This window comes from Pinus tabuliformis, chromosome 3_1 (genome assembly GCF_031772625.1).
Source record: "Pinus tabuliformis cultivar Carrire ecotype Pingquan chromosome 3_1, CPIR1, whole genome shotgun sequence".
NCBI classification, from domain to species: domain Eukaryota; kingdom Viridiplantae; phylum Streptophyta; class Pinopsida; order Pinales; family Pinaceae; genus Pinus; species Pinus tabuliformis.
This window is the reverse complement of record NC_142301.1, coordinates 298,212,886-298,227,594: the sequence shown is the minus strand read 5'-3', so window position 1 is coordinate 298,227,594 and position 14,709 is coordinate 298,212,886. Positions and strand designations below refer to the sequence as shown.

General features: G+C 30.4%; 1 protein-coding gene across 1 annotated transcript; it reads right to left on the bottom strand.

Annotated features, from left to right (window-relative positions):
* Nucleotides 1-7,965: 7,965 nt before the first annotated feature.
* LOC149186955 (uncharacterized) lies at nt 7,966-10,693 on the bottom strand. The gene is made up of 3 exons (XM_089411245.1): nt 9,575-10,693; nt 8,926-9,263; nt 7,966-8,718 (listed from the first exon to the last, which is right to left on the bottom strand). The coding sequence occupies exons 1-3, from the start codon at nt 9,615-9,617 to the stop codon at nt 8,173-8,175; spliced, it is 927 nt and encodes a 308-aa protein (XP_089267371.1). The 5' UTR covers nt 9,618-10,693; the 3' UTR covers nt 7,966-8,172.
* Between the last annotated feature and the right edge of the window lie 4,016 nt (nt 10,694-14,709).

Genomic DNA, 14,709 nt, shown 5'->3' with positions numbered 1-14,709 from the left:
GGGAAAAATATGGCTAAGGCCAATTCTACCTCCTCCCATTTCTTCATCATTTATGGTGTGTCTAGATGGGAACTCAATAAGGTAAATATATTTGTCTTAAGTCTTCCAACAAATTTCGAATATTAGCTTCGGTGATTGCCCCATCATATGCCTTGTTAATACTTGTCAATGTATCCTTTGGTCTCTTTCCTTCTCTTGATGTTCCTCTATAATATATTTTACATAATTCAAAACCAGGTTATAATGTTATTGGCATAAATCATGTTAATAATGCTCATACAATCATCCCCAATTTGTCATTGCAACAAGATACATAAAGCCTCTATATCAAGGTGGAATTTCCTTGATCATTGTAAGTTATATCGAAAATACTCCACATAGTATCCCAACATCTTATCCTCCTCTTGTGACAATTTGAACTTTTCTTCATTTTAATCCTTGTCCTTGTAGTAGTCTTGACACATTTTTAGGAGTTATCTCTTCATTTATACTCATGTTTATATTGTTCGCACCAAGTGCCATAAATCATTAAAGTACGTCATTATTCAAAGTAGCAGGGAAAGGTTTTAATTTCTATGCATCAATGATATAGTCATAGCCCCTATATAGAATGTTGAATTCAATGAGAAACACATTTGTGTCCTCATTAGTCAACCCATTAAGTTTTGACAAGGAAAAGTGTGGAATGTTATTCATTTTCATCATTCCTTAACTATTTTGATTAGTAATCCAAACACAATGATATATTATTTGACATATTTTTTAGCCTCTTTTGTCATTCTATTTAAAAATGGAAAAATGTAATCTCTTGTTGATCTATACATGTAATGGTAGGACTAACTAGCTCTTGAAAATTGTCGCTTAGAAATTGGAATCTGGTTGTTCACTTGATATAGTTCTTTCCTCAGGGAATGATATCAATTCTTGGATAGGAAACCTCCATAGAATTTTTTTAATGTATGGATTTTGTTGTGGAAGTTTCAGATCTTCCTATGTAGATAACTAGTTATGGGTGTCTAACAATTGTGTTAGTTATAAAATTATCCTCCAACTAATATCCCTACAATTTTAGTATCTTGAAGATCTTTTAAGATCATTTTAATCTACTTAAAACTTGAAAGTCCAAATAAATGCAAGAAACAATGTCGCTATACCATTGATAGTTTCCCAATAATGGCACTAAAAATGGTGGGTCTTTTAATATTTCTTATTTCTTAAAAGATAGGCATAAAAAATATATATTTAATTATCAACCAAAGATTCATATAACACTTATGACTTGTCATGCATTTTTTTGTGCTAAAACAACTACTAAAGCAATGATTTCGGTGTTGTGTTATGTTTATGGGAAGAATAAGGATTATTACAAAAGGAGTCTTTATATACTTCATTGACATCATCCAAGACAAACACTAATTAAATGATGCTTCTTACTAATATTGAAATAACAAAATTGGAAGAATTAAACTCAATTGCAAAAGAAAATAAAATATTTTAATTTCAAAACGAATGAAATTAATTGTAGACATAAACTAACTATTCAACTAGAAATTAAATGGTAATCCTTACATGAAATTTAACTTGCTTGTGAGAGGCGGTAAACTACTATTTTCTTAAATAATGGTTTCTTTAGAAATCTAAATCTACTTGCAAAAAGTAAACACTCTTTCTTGAAAAAAATAACCTAGAAATAAATAACTCTGTAAAAAAAAACCTACAATGTGACCTTTCAAATGGATAACTAATAAACTCTCCCGTTGTAATTAAATGAAAACAAGGATTTAATAAAAGCATGAAATGATAAAATAATTCTAGATATTTTTCTTGTATTTTTGCAATATCGATGCCTTCAACACAAATTAATTATTACACAAGTCTATATTCAATTCTACCAATAAAAATTACTTAATCAAACTATAGAAACGTTATGGTAATTTTGACAAGAAAACAATTAAGAGTTATATCTAGAAGTGTTGTTGAAACATGCTCCAATTCTTGAAATCATTACTAAGAATTAATATTATTTCTCATGGAATTAGAGAAACAAATACTAATAAAAAAATGTATTACCTTGCGAAGGACGAGGTTCAGCCTCCTTATATGAGGAAGGAATGAATATTGTCTGCTTCAATAAAATTTTCATTTAGAGGAAAATAGAGGTGCAAAATGTATTTATGCTATTTTATTATTTTTAAAATGCCTCTCGACTTACAACATTGCAATATAGAATCTCCTTCTTTCCCATGAATTATGGGAGGATGTTTTCATATTTTTCCTAGACATAATCCTCACAATATATTTCTAGAAGAGTGATGAGAATCTATGATTCTCAAGTTGCACTAACATACTTGACTAATTCCATAGTTTGGCTTGAATAACCATTCCAAAATAGCATAAGGATTTTTTTTTATTATAATGTGTCCATGTCAGTCATTGTAAGTGAATGTATATGTTGTAATTGTTCTTTGGTTTTCTTAACCATTTCTCATGAGGCACTCCATATTTGTAACATGGTCATTATATCGTGTTGTGTCTCCTTATGAGAGAGCTATTTGTTCCAATCTTCATTGTAAGAAAATAATAGGTAACAACTATGTTATGTCTTTCCTTCGAAATCTTGGGGCTATGAAAAAATAGGCCTTGTGACATCACAAAATGTCGAGAGTACTAGCATAGCCATATACTTAGAGTAGAAATTTGGGAGTAGTAGTACTACAACATGTCAAGAGTAACAGCATCGTAACCTATTAAGAGTGAAAACAACACACGTTCCTACAGTAAAAATGATACAACGTGCTAGGATTAGTATCACTACAAAAGTATAGGAGTAGCAACATCACAACAAGCTGAGAGTAGCAATAATACAACATGTCACTAGTAGCATCACTGCAGCATGCTTAAAGTGGCAACACTAAAGTGTACTGGGAATAGTACCATCCTACAAAATAAGATATAGGAGCATCTTTCAACCACACTCATTAGTAAATAGAAAAAATGGATTATGCCCTCAAATAGACAAGAAGAACTCGACAAATTGAAAAAAATGTGTGAACACATATCTGAGACAAAAATTCATCATTATGCGACCTAATGGGCTCAAAAGTGCCAATGGTATGTGGAAAAATGTAGTATAAAGGGAAAAGGCATGTATAATAAATACAAAATTTTAGGCATCCAGGAACCACAAAAGGGGGATTGTAAGCAATGGGTGATTTGACTTCTTATTTATCCCTTAAGGTACTATATTCTTTCTCATGCTTACAAACATTTCCCATCAATATTTTACTTGGATGGTCCTTAAAATGTCTCCCCATTCTTATTTGAAGATCACATTTTTCTTATCTAAACTCCTAGAGGAATATATATGTGAATCCAAGGTTGTCTATGCCTAGAAATGATAATATTAATCCTATAAAATTATGGCTAGTAGGAGCTTAAGAGTCTTGGGGAGATGTTGTTAGAATTTTAAGATAAAATGGAATGGTAATTTATCATTAGAATGTTCAACATTTAAAGCAAACACCACAAGTGCGCAACCCTATTATTGTTAATCATGGAATTTATTGGCCAAATGTTTCTCCTCCTTGCAATTTAAAGTAACAAAACTGTCAATACTAGACTCCTTTTGCCTAAAATATAAGCGTAAAACATACTTGAGGGACTATGAAGAAAATAAATAAAATATCTTCCCTTATTTGTTAAAGACAAGAAAGTGTCAAGGTGGACTAAAGGTTGGATGAAATCATGGAGTGCTCAGTACTAAGCAAAGTGAAGGTTGTCTCATGAGAGACATGTTTTGGGTCCAATGATATTAGACTCATATGAGATGTTTCTCTACACTAACAGTGTCATGTTATGGATTGGGTGTGGAATCCATAGCTAACTCTCATGACTCGTTATTGAATTTCTCCTAAAAACCAATTTGATGGAATTTCCTTCATTTACAAATAAGTGTTCATAAGTATCAACTTTGTGGGTAATGTTTTCTAATTCTAAGATGTAATGTGAATTTATGGATCGAAAGTTGTAATGAATAAATTCAAAATGTGTATAACTATTCTACTATTATATATTTGTGCATATGAATTCAAATGTATATTGTTGTTAGAGTTTGAATTAAATATGACAATTATTTATTGAAAGAAATAAATTTGATTTGAGTTTTCTAATTTTCAAATGGTGGTATTTGGTTATGTGAGATTTAATTTTGATGTATAAATTTGGATAAAAGATAATAGCTAAAAAGAGTATTGAAAATAACAACATGATGTGTGTATGTGAAATGTGCACCCTTCATATCGATAAAGAAAAATATGAAGATGAAATAAAATCAATGATGTACGAAAAAAATTCTTAAATTGTATAAAGTATTAAGCACTATGAAATTTTAGTATACACCACATCCCCGTGAATTAAAATAATAATAGTACATTAAGGAATGGTTGAATTGAATATCAATGTTTTATACAATATGGTCAAAATTTTCTATGACTTAAATATTTTTGAAATGGATGTATCTTACAGATGAGCGTGAGACTGAGAGAGACATAAAGAGGGAAAGTATGGAAAATATGTGTACGTTTATTTAGAAAAAAGGGTTTCAACAATATGAAACATAGATTGTTAACTTTTTGATTGGGGAGATAAATCTCAAATGTCTAATTACGACAATGGCTTTTATGTATATTCCCTATGCGCAATATACCTTTGGTGGTGATGGATCAAATGCTAAAGATAGATTTGGCACAACATTACATGTAATTTAGCATGCTAGCAAGAGTAGGGGCTTCTTCTTCCATAACGAATTTGGGTATTCTTTGGAAGTTCAGATTTGAAAGCTAATTAGCCAAGTTGCATGCTATGAATACTCAGAAACAACCTTTCGCTAGAAAAATGTTGAAAATTGTTGATTAGATTAAAAGGGTCAATGTTACTATTGAGATACTAAAATATATAAACATTCATTTCATGCTTAATAAATAAGATGAAATCACAATGGCTTTAAAATTCAATAAAGTTCTGTATAATTTTGCAAATAATTACTTGTGTTGGTTACTGATTTTTCTTTTCTTCGTGGTATTTACTAACCATGGATGAATTGCATAAGGCTTGGAATCACATATACTATTTCCATGAAAATAGTATGAAACTATATAAAATAAAAAAATTAAATAGAATAGAGAACATCATATGAATACCTATTTCCTAGAAAAGGAGTACTTAGCCTAATCTCCCTATTTGTGATCAACCTTATAGCTAGGTACAAGGAGTAGGAGATTTATGAAATACGAATGAGGAATATTGAAGGGAAGACATTCAAATTACCTAAAAAATCACTTGATTCCATTATATATATAAAAAAACACTAGAGTATAAAGCGGGGATCCGTATGGTTCAATGGAATTCCCTATGTTGGTACAGTGCTTCATGAATATCATATATTTTCTTCCTATTACATATGTTAAGACACAACTTTCAATATATTTTTGCACCTACATAGAGGAGCAATGGGTAACAGAGTACCTTCATCCTGAAATCCTTTTTCTTACAAGAATGAAATTTGAAATAAAACTTCCATTTCCATAGTCCCAAACCCTCCACTGCCTAGTGCATATATTATAGAGAAGTCAAAACAGGTGCTAGTTCTAAAGATATTAGAGCAACATATTACAAATCTACTCTCATTCTATGAATAAATTATTTGCATTTATGATTCAATTATTCATCCCCTTATACATCAAACTTGTATTAATGGATCTATATGATTTGGAAAAATGCTCCAAAGGATTATTTATTATTTTATTTTTAAATGTTGTTCATTATTAAAATTATTTTGATGGTCACTAGTTCTGGAGAAGAGTGGGTATGTTCATCATCCCGTGGTTTTCATATTCCAACTCTACCATTATATCTATCACCAAAATACTAATATAGCTCCTTGTCCCAAATTTTCGAATACATTTTCGGCATGTATTACGAGTTGAAGATATTGGGAATAACCTAGGAAATACTTAAAAGAAAATCTTCATCAATTTAAGTTAGTGTTTTTATCAGATGCCCCAATATGTGTTGAGATCGACATCAACCAAGGTTTGTAAAATAAGATGATATGAAAAAGAAAGAAATTTTAGATGGGCTTAGGCTTTGGAATATGAGAGTACATTTATTTTGGGTTAGATTACTAACAAATAAGACCTCTCAAATACTCTAGTCTCTAAGTGTGAGGTCACCCAGAAAGGAAAAGATGACAAAAATCAAAAATAAAAAGATGGGAATCCTTTGAGTAACCTTTCTCAATTGATGAAGACGATGAGAATATTGAAAATCAAAACACAAAGTCTTAGCAAATAACGGTGACAGATGAGGATACTAAAACCTATCCAAAAGTGCACATTAAGGAATTAAATTTTCCTAATGATAGAAGAATACAATAAAAATTTGATCGTCCTCTTAAAGGTGATGGTTTTAAACAAGGCACTATCAAGAGGAATGAAGAGAATCCATTAATCCAACAACTTTGATTTTAATAAGAAGTTGACACACCATGTTGATCCAAAATATTTGAATTTCGTATTACAATTAGTCCAATGAAATTTTTTCTAAGACATGAATTGAGGTTAGAAATAGGGAAAAATATTTTCATGATTAAAGCTTAAATTTTTATTTTAAACTTTAAAAAGAAAATTAAAAGCCAAATATCTACAAATATCTCTACTTTCCATTCTCCAAATGTGTGAATCATATCTTTTAATTATGATAATAAAAAACATAACAATAACAACTAAATCTACATAATGTGTGAATCATATGCTAAAATTATAGGCACAAAAAAATACAAAAGAAAAACAACAACAAAAACTACATAGTAAATATAATGTGATTTCACTAGAAAATGTCTTTCTTAACTTTATCCTACCACTACTAAAATGTAAAAATACATTCTAGAAATATTTTTTTAGTTCATTTTCATAAATATTGTCATATAAATAATAACACTCAAAATTAAATAAATATGTATCTTAATTCTTAATTTATTATAAGAAAAAGTTATGAAATTCTTTATATTCTAACTTTAAAAAAAATTATTATTAATATATCAAAAACTTAAATAATATATCTTTATCTAAAACCCTGACTTTATAGACATCTTAACCCTCAATTTATTCAACACCAAAAATTATAAACACGTAGAGAAAAGAAAAGATAAAGCTGCACAGAAATTAAATTATTACAAATACATCATTTATATTCATAGGATATTTAATAAATCTAATTTAAATAATCTAATTTATTATAAATAATTAATAGTTAAACCATGCTTAAAATAACTCTAGGTGGATTCAAGAAATAAAGTCCTTATTGGAGGACAGAAATTACTTTCACATTATTCTCCGTAGCGTGATCGTTATGGAGAAATACAGCAAGGGATTTACGTTACGGAGAAATACAGCAAGGGATTTACGTATGGAATATCTTCTAGTCGCCTCTAAAACTGCGCGTGTCGCTTTCATATTCCGCTGACAGGATTCGGCCAGAGTTTTTTTAGTGTCATTCCAAAAATTCTACGCACTCCGAGGAAGGAGAGATTAAAGAATAACAAACAATAGGAGTCGTTCATTTAGCAGAGGTATTGTTCAGAGGGTTAATAGTAGTCAGAATCTGAAGAAAAAAATCTAAGAAATGTTGTAATAGTAGTGTTTGAATCATGTTTTTGATAATCTATGGATTTAGCATTATAAAAAATTTATGAGGTTTTATAATCTTCAAATTTAATAATTATAATTTGGATTTATAAAAATCCCTACCTGATTTTACCAAAATCTGTTCTAAATTTCCATGATTTTCAAGAAGAAAAACAAACTGTTAAGACTATCTTTTTTGAGACCATTTTACAAAGAAAATTCAACTAATTGCTTCTTGCCCAGAGTTGTGTATTGTAACTGAATGGAACAGTAAGACAGCACAGATTGCAAAACTCTCTATTGTGAGTAAATTTAGGATTTAAACACTGGCCTTCATAGTTTATATATAATATTTCATAAAGAAGAAATTACCAATTAACCTGCCCCATAAACTTTTCACAATAATTACATGTTAGAGATTTCAAAACAAAACGATAACCAATTAAATTACCCCATAAACTCTTCCGCCATGATTGCATGTTATCTTAACTCATTGAGTTTGCCAATATTCGCACAGCATGACAGCGCTCTGCTCTTCCAAACTGTAAAACAAGTTACACTTGGTTTCCTCGGCAGTAATTTGATCCACCACGACTTTTGGTTGGCAGTACCATTCATGCAGACCTTGTAGGGGTGTTTTCAGTCCACATGCTGTTACTTGTTCTCCGGCGCCCGGTGACCCTTCCGCGACCAGTACTGAGGAAAACCTCTGAGCAGCAGCAACCGCCTTTGGGGGAACCCCGGTTGATTCGGAAATCTCCATCGTCCTCGGACTGTCGACATCAAGAAAAGAACCCGCAGCTCCAGTCATAATTCTACAACACTCATCTTCCTGTTCTTTAGTACTCGCAGAATAATAATCATGTCGCTGTTGTTCAGTGCATTTTATACAGATCTCGGACTTAACTGATAAATCCATGCCAGAATTAAGTGCCTCAGGTACTGAATTCTGTGATTTTTTCTGGGATTCGATCTCGGAAGCCCTACACTTGCCGCTCCCGTTTTTTTCCTCTAGTTCCGTACCCTGCTGCTGCACCTAGAACGGATAATTTAGGCACACTTAGTGCCAAAACATTATATTCTTCATAAGTTTTATATAAAAGCCTGAGACCTTCAGGATATAAAATATTTAGGGCAAATGATTAAAAAGTGTAACAACATCATAAAATTATATCAAAACTTTAGTTGTTGCTCTTCTTGAATACTTTGAAATGGAGATTGATGAAACCCTTGGGATTAATACCTCAGCTTTGAATTGTGTGTTTTGTTGCAGGAGGATATCATAGTTCCGCTTGAGAGTGTCGTATTCTTGCTTCAGAGCATCGAAATCTTTCTCCAGCTGCTTGGTTTTCCACCTAGCTCGCCGATTCTGAAACCATACAGATATTTGTCTGGGGTGCAGACCTAGTGCCTTCGCCAGCTGCATTTTCCGGACGGGATCCAGCTTGTTTCTCAGTTCAAAACTTTTTTCTAGGGTTTTCACTTGATCGAATGTCAACCTCCTCTTCTTCTCTCCAACGTGCAGGGACTCATCCGATCCATCTTCGTCGCCAGTGTCATGTTCCGACACGTACACGGCTCCTGAGTAGAGGAAGAAATTGATTTTTTTGGTCTGTATTTTCACATTTATTTTGCTTTCTATAGAAAAATTATTATAATTTATTGTTTAAAATGTATTTTTGATTATGTATATAGATTTAGTAATTTGGAAAATAATAGAACACTAAAATAATATGATCACTATCCATAATACATTATGACCATTTCAATCTAGAAATATACCAACAAAATTTCCAAATACTTTTACATAAACATCCTTACATATTCTATATATACGCCAATATACCATCCAATCAGAACTAGTTACTGAAGAAAGCGCAGAATTGACGGACCTTGGAGTTCGACAGACGTGCGAGATACAATCATTTCAGCCATAGCTTCCTGCAAATTGATTCTGTGGACTCATCAACTATTTCAAGAAATGCATGGCCTTTCATCATATGTCATGGACATGAACTTATACAGTTGCTCTTGCTGCAGACGGGCGTTGTTTAACTTTTGAAGTTTTTGGTGGACTAAATTTTTTTAGTTAAATTTTAATTTTATTGTTTAAACTAAGTTTTGATTACATATATGATTTCATACTCTGAAAATTTCCAAAAATTCCTGGTTCATTTAGATTATGGAGAATACAGAACTTAAAACTGTGATTGTAACACATCCCTACGAACATCATGAAAAAAAATCGCTAAAACACTTAAACTGTGAAAAATCCACAACTCAAATCTACTAGCTCCCACCAATTCATACTGAAACAAATCAAACCCTAAAATAAACTTTAAAAACTCTTTTAAGCAACTGACAAATAAACTACAGCCTACAATAAACCAGATTCAGACTTTGATGAATCCAAAGAATTCCCAATCCCAGGCCCAAAACTCTATACGGAAGCACGGCCAACATAACTCACACACAAAACCTAACAGAACAAGAATCCTTTGTGTTATAAGGCCTGAAACTAAACAAGAATTGGATCTGTATGATTAGGAAACCCTTTTACTACAGGAGTAGGAGGAGGAGGTCTTGTTCGAAAGAATCTATCTGAAAAAGCAGCAAGGCCAAGGAGAAACTTTATTTATCACATGCCCTCAAAGTCGACCAAACCGCGGGTATTGAATCATTTGCTTCGAATCGGAAGCGGCGCCTATTTCAACAAAAAATCAACCTAATCATCTCCGCCTTGCGATGACCTGAGGCTACTTCCCGGGATGCAGCGTCACCAGTAGCCTAAAGATATTCCCTTGATAAAGAGTCTCTTACCCACAGATTTCTCACTTTCTCAGGAGCACGGCACGGCAGAGGAAGAAATCCGGAACAATACCAAAAAGTACTCACTCCCGATGACCTAATACAGACAATTCTCCATTTGCAATTAAAAAAATCAAATTGCAGGCTCCATACACTGCAACCGACCAAATAAACAAATGAAATCACACGGTAGCCGTTCAAATCTCCGCGTTCTGTGTGACAAGACAAGATTCTGATACTCGTACGTGCCTTAAAACTCTTCGCATACGACTTTAATGTCATACATACATGTTGCGGAGTTATCTCTGAGTAATGTATATTTTGGTTTTGGTTTTCTGGTCCATGTGGGTGATTGTGATTTTTATTTAATTTTTTTTATAGTGTAAAAAAATTTATTATAATTTAGTTGTCAAATTAGCAGTGAGGACAGATATGTTTGTGCTATTTTTGAATGCAGGTTCACTCTTAACGGTTATTCAAGGAAAACCACATCACTTGGAATAACCAATTAGTGGCATAGTTACTAAACTGAAATTGGAATTATGTAAAATTCAATATGGAAAAAAAAAAAAAAATACACATATTATAAATTTTAACACATTTGAAATTTTTTCAAAATAAGAAAAAAATGAATTAAGCTATAATTCTATTACAAACTTCAAAGAAAATCCATTAAATTTTTTTGTCGCAATTCTTCTTTACTTGAGTCCAACATTAATTTTTCTGTCTATTTAAATGATATAAAAATAATAAAAGAAAAAATGCATCAAATTTATTTGTATCATAGAGTGAAAAAATAGCTAAATAAAATATAATAACATGAATTACAAAAAATAAAGGCTAGAATTTAATGTAACCAATAAAATATTGCATATTAAAGCATTAAAGTAAGCTTAAAGTAATTTCCACATACAAAATAATTTATGTCAATCACTATCTATATCTGATAGAGGTTTCTTGAATTGAATAATAAGTGTATGCATATTAACTTTCTTGTGAATCACCAAAAATAAACTACTTTATTTAAATTCCACATCGGTAATCTTTATTTAGTCAAATACAATATCTTCCAACATAGTAATCACTATTATCCAAATATTTAAATTCAATATCAGCAATCTTTATTTTCTTTGTATTTTGCAATGAATTACAAAATCGTCTAACATTAAATGAAAAAAGTCTTGAAATTTTTTCAAAACTTCAAAACTTGCTCTACTTCTATACAATGTTTTAATAAGAAACTAATTGTTTTTTGAAACTGATATTATTTTATAAAATTTCCCCTACAATTAAGGCTTAATTTTTTTAATTACAAAATTTTAGAAAATTTCCATAATCTTTTTAATTCCAAAATAAATATGTGTTTTTTTAAACTTGTTATTTTTTTACCTTCTTAATTTTCTTAATCATAAAGTTTCTATAACTCGTTTAATTTAGCAATTCTAATTTTTTTGTTAATAAAAAATTCTTGTGAATTTACTATTTCTTCTGGCTAATACCAAACTTAGTAATTATGGCGAGTAATCCGTAAAGAGACGGGCTTTAAAATATCTACTCTTTTCACGTTATTATAACCCATTTATACTTTGAAAAACTGTAAAGCTAATTTTACCAAGTATATAACTTTAAAAGAAAAAAATCATATACCAAAAAAAATCCAAAACTTAACAAAAGTTATTTACCATGAGTATTGTTTATATGCTACTTTAATGTTATATATACATGGTATATTTTCATTTTTTTTCTCTCTCTTAATGTGATGATATAATTGTGAGGAAGATGGTGATTTATGCTGGTTAATTTGACGATATAAGTGTGAGGGAGATTGTGATTTATGTGGGTTTAAAATGTTGTTTTGTATTTTTTTTAATTAATGATATAATTGGGGAGTGAGATTGCGCTTTGGTTTTTGTTTTGTTGAGTTATTTTTTTTCTAATTTAGCATTTTAGAAAATTTTAAAGTTTTAGAATATTTAAATTATACAAATTATATAGTTCAAATTTTTATTTTTAATAAATTTATATAAAATTTTAAATGAAATTGTTTATTTGGGTAAGTCAAAATTTTTTGTTCAAATTTTTTGCTACCCTATCCAGGTGAGAAAATGAACATGATGAAAATGTAGTCCTACCAAACTTACCAAAAGAAATTCAAATAAAATTAAAGTAAAAAATACACCAAAATTTATAAAAATTAAATCATAACTTAATGTTAATTATATATATAATTTATATTAGTGATGATATAACTGTAAATAAGATTATAACCTTTGCTGGCTTAAAATGTTGTTTGTCTCGTTAAATTATAATAAATCTGGTCATAATTTCCAACAAATTTTTGATTGGGAAATATATCCAAATAAAAACTTCAAAACATAAAAGAGTTAAACCCCGGTTTAGTTTAACCTTTACTATGTGTATTTATTACGTCGATAATCAAGGGTTTAAAATTTTGATACCTTAGTCTGGGTAATCAATCTATTTTAAAATTTGGATTCCATTCTATTTCCCAAAGTCCATGTTTCTTGTTGGGCACTGCCTATTTACACTTGTGGGTAATAAAAAGAATCCACACTGGACACTTGTGTGTTAATGGATCTGGGATATATAACTGAACATAAGTCGGTAGTTTTACGCAACACAACGTAACTGGGGAATCTGATGGTCCAGCAACCAGCACAAAGAAGAAGACGCCATGTGACTGATGGCAGTTTGGTGACAGTAGCTCGGATGGATCGAATCATGACTGTCATGTGGGGTTCTGAAAGGACAGACATTGAATGTGGGCAGTAGCGACCAATGATCAATTTGATTCCGCTGTTGAATTTGATTTCGGTTTTTTAATCGAATTACAACTAATTTAATCTGATTGGATACCATTTTTATATCTCTCGGATGTGAACATCATCTTCCGAGAGTTTTCCTTTCACTTTATTAAAAACATGAAAGGCAAATATAAAAAAGGAAATTTATAGTTTAATTTTAGTAAGATTCCCTATTTATTTTTCAAAATATCATTGACATATTCGCCTTTCAATACTGCTTATTCTCTTCATATTAAAATATATATTTATATCACAAGTAATCAATACGTTTTAACACATCATTCCTTAAAGTATAAGTGTCCACAGAGTAGGTGCAAACATGAAAGATCCACATGCCTAGGTAATTCTTCAAGTAGTGAACTCTAGGGAAGCATAACTGATGTATTTTTAAGTTAATGTTAGATGTGTACTGAGTTTGACAGGCATGTCGCCACTCGCTAAAATTCAATTCAGATAAGGAACTATGTTGTTCTTCTTAATGATCTTTTAATTAAGCACTTAAACCACTCAAATTTCTTGTCACCATTTTTGCATTTTAAAATAAGGATGGCTAGCCTATAAAGCTAAGGAACAAGCGACTTTGTAAAAAACAAAACAGAATTCTGAACTTTTTCTAAACAAAATTATTGGGAAATATATATATCTATATATATATTTATTTATTTATTTATTTAAGTACTCGTAATAAATTAAAAAAGTTTATTATAATTTAATTTTTAAATTTTTTAAACCTATTTTTCGTTCCATGTTATATTGTTTATGTGTGGCCATTTGTTTCAAAATTGATTACCTTTTAATAAAGGTGTAAAGTAAGGCCTAAAATAATTATGGTTTTACATAGACATAAATATATATCAAAATATTTATTACAATGATTTAAATTTAAGTTACGAAGTTTAATTCATTTTTCAATAAAAGGAGGAAAAATCTAACATATAGTATTATGAACCTAGGTCTTGTCAATATAAAAAAGTCAATGAATAGCAATCCATTTAGAGGAACTTACTATTACAATAATTCCAATATACAAAAAAAAATATGATGATATACAAATGGATATTATTTATTATACAAAATAAATATGATGAGATACAAAGGATATCCTTTATTATAAATAGGTGATAAAGTGACATGATGTAAGTGAATATTAGGTAGAGCTAACCACAACTAATATTAGGTGGACCTAACCATTACTAATATTAGGTGGATGCATGGTAGGGCCTAAACATAGGGGTACTAGTGTTTTAACATAGCCCCCTTCTTTTAATAAGAGATCTTTCATCAAGGCTTGTCATTGAAAGTATTTCTTTATGAATTACTCGTTTTCCCATGTAGCTTTTTTTTAGAGGCATATATTTCCACTTGATTACGTACTCCATAATGGTTATATTCCA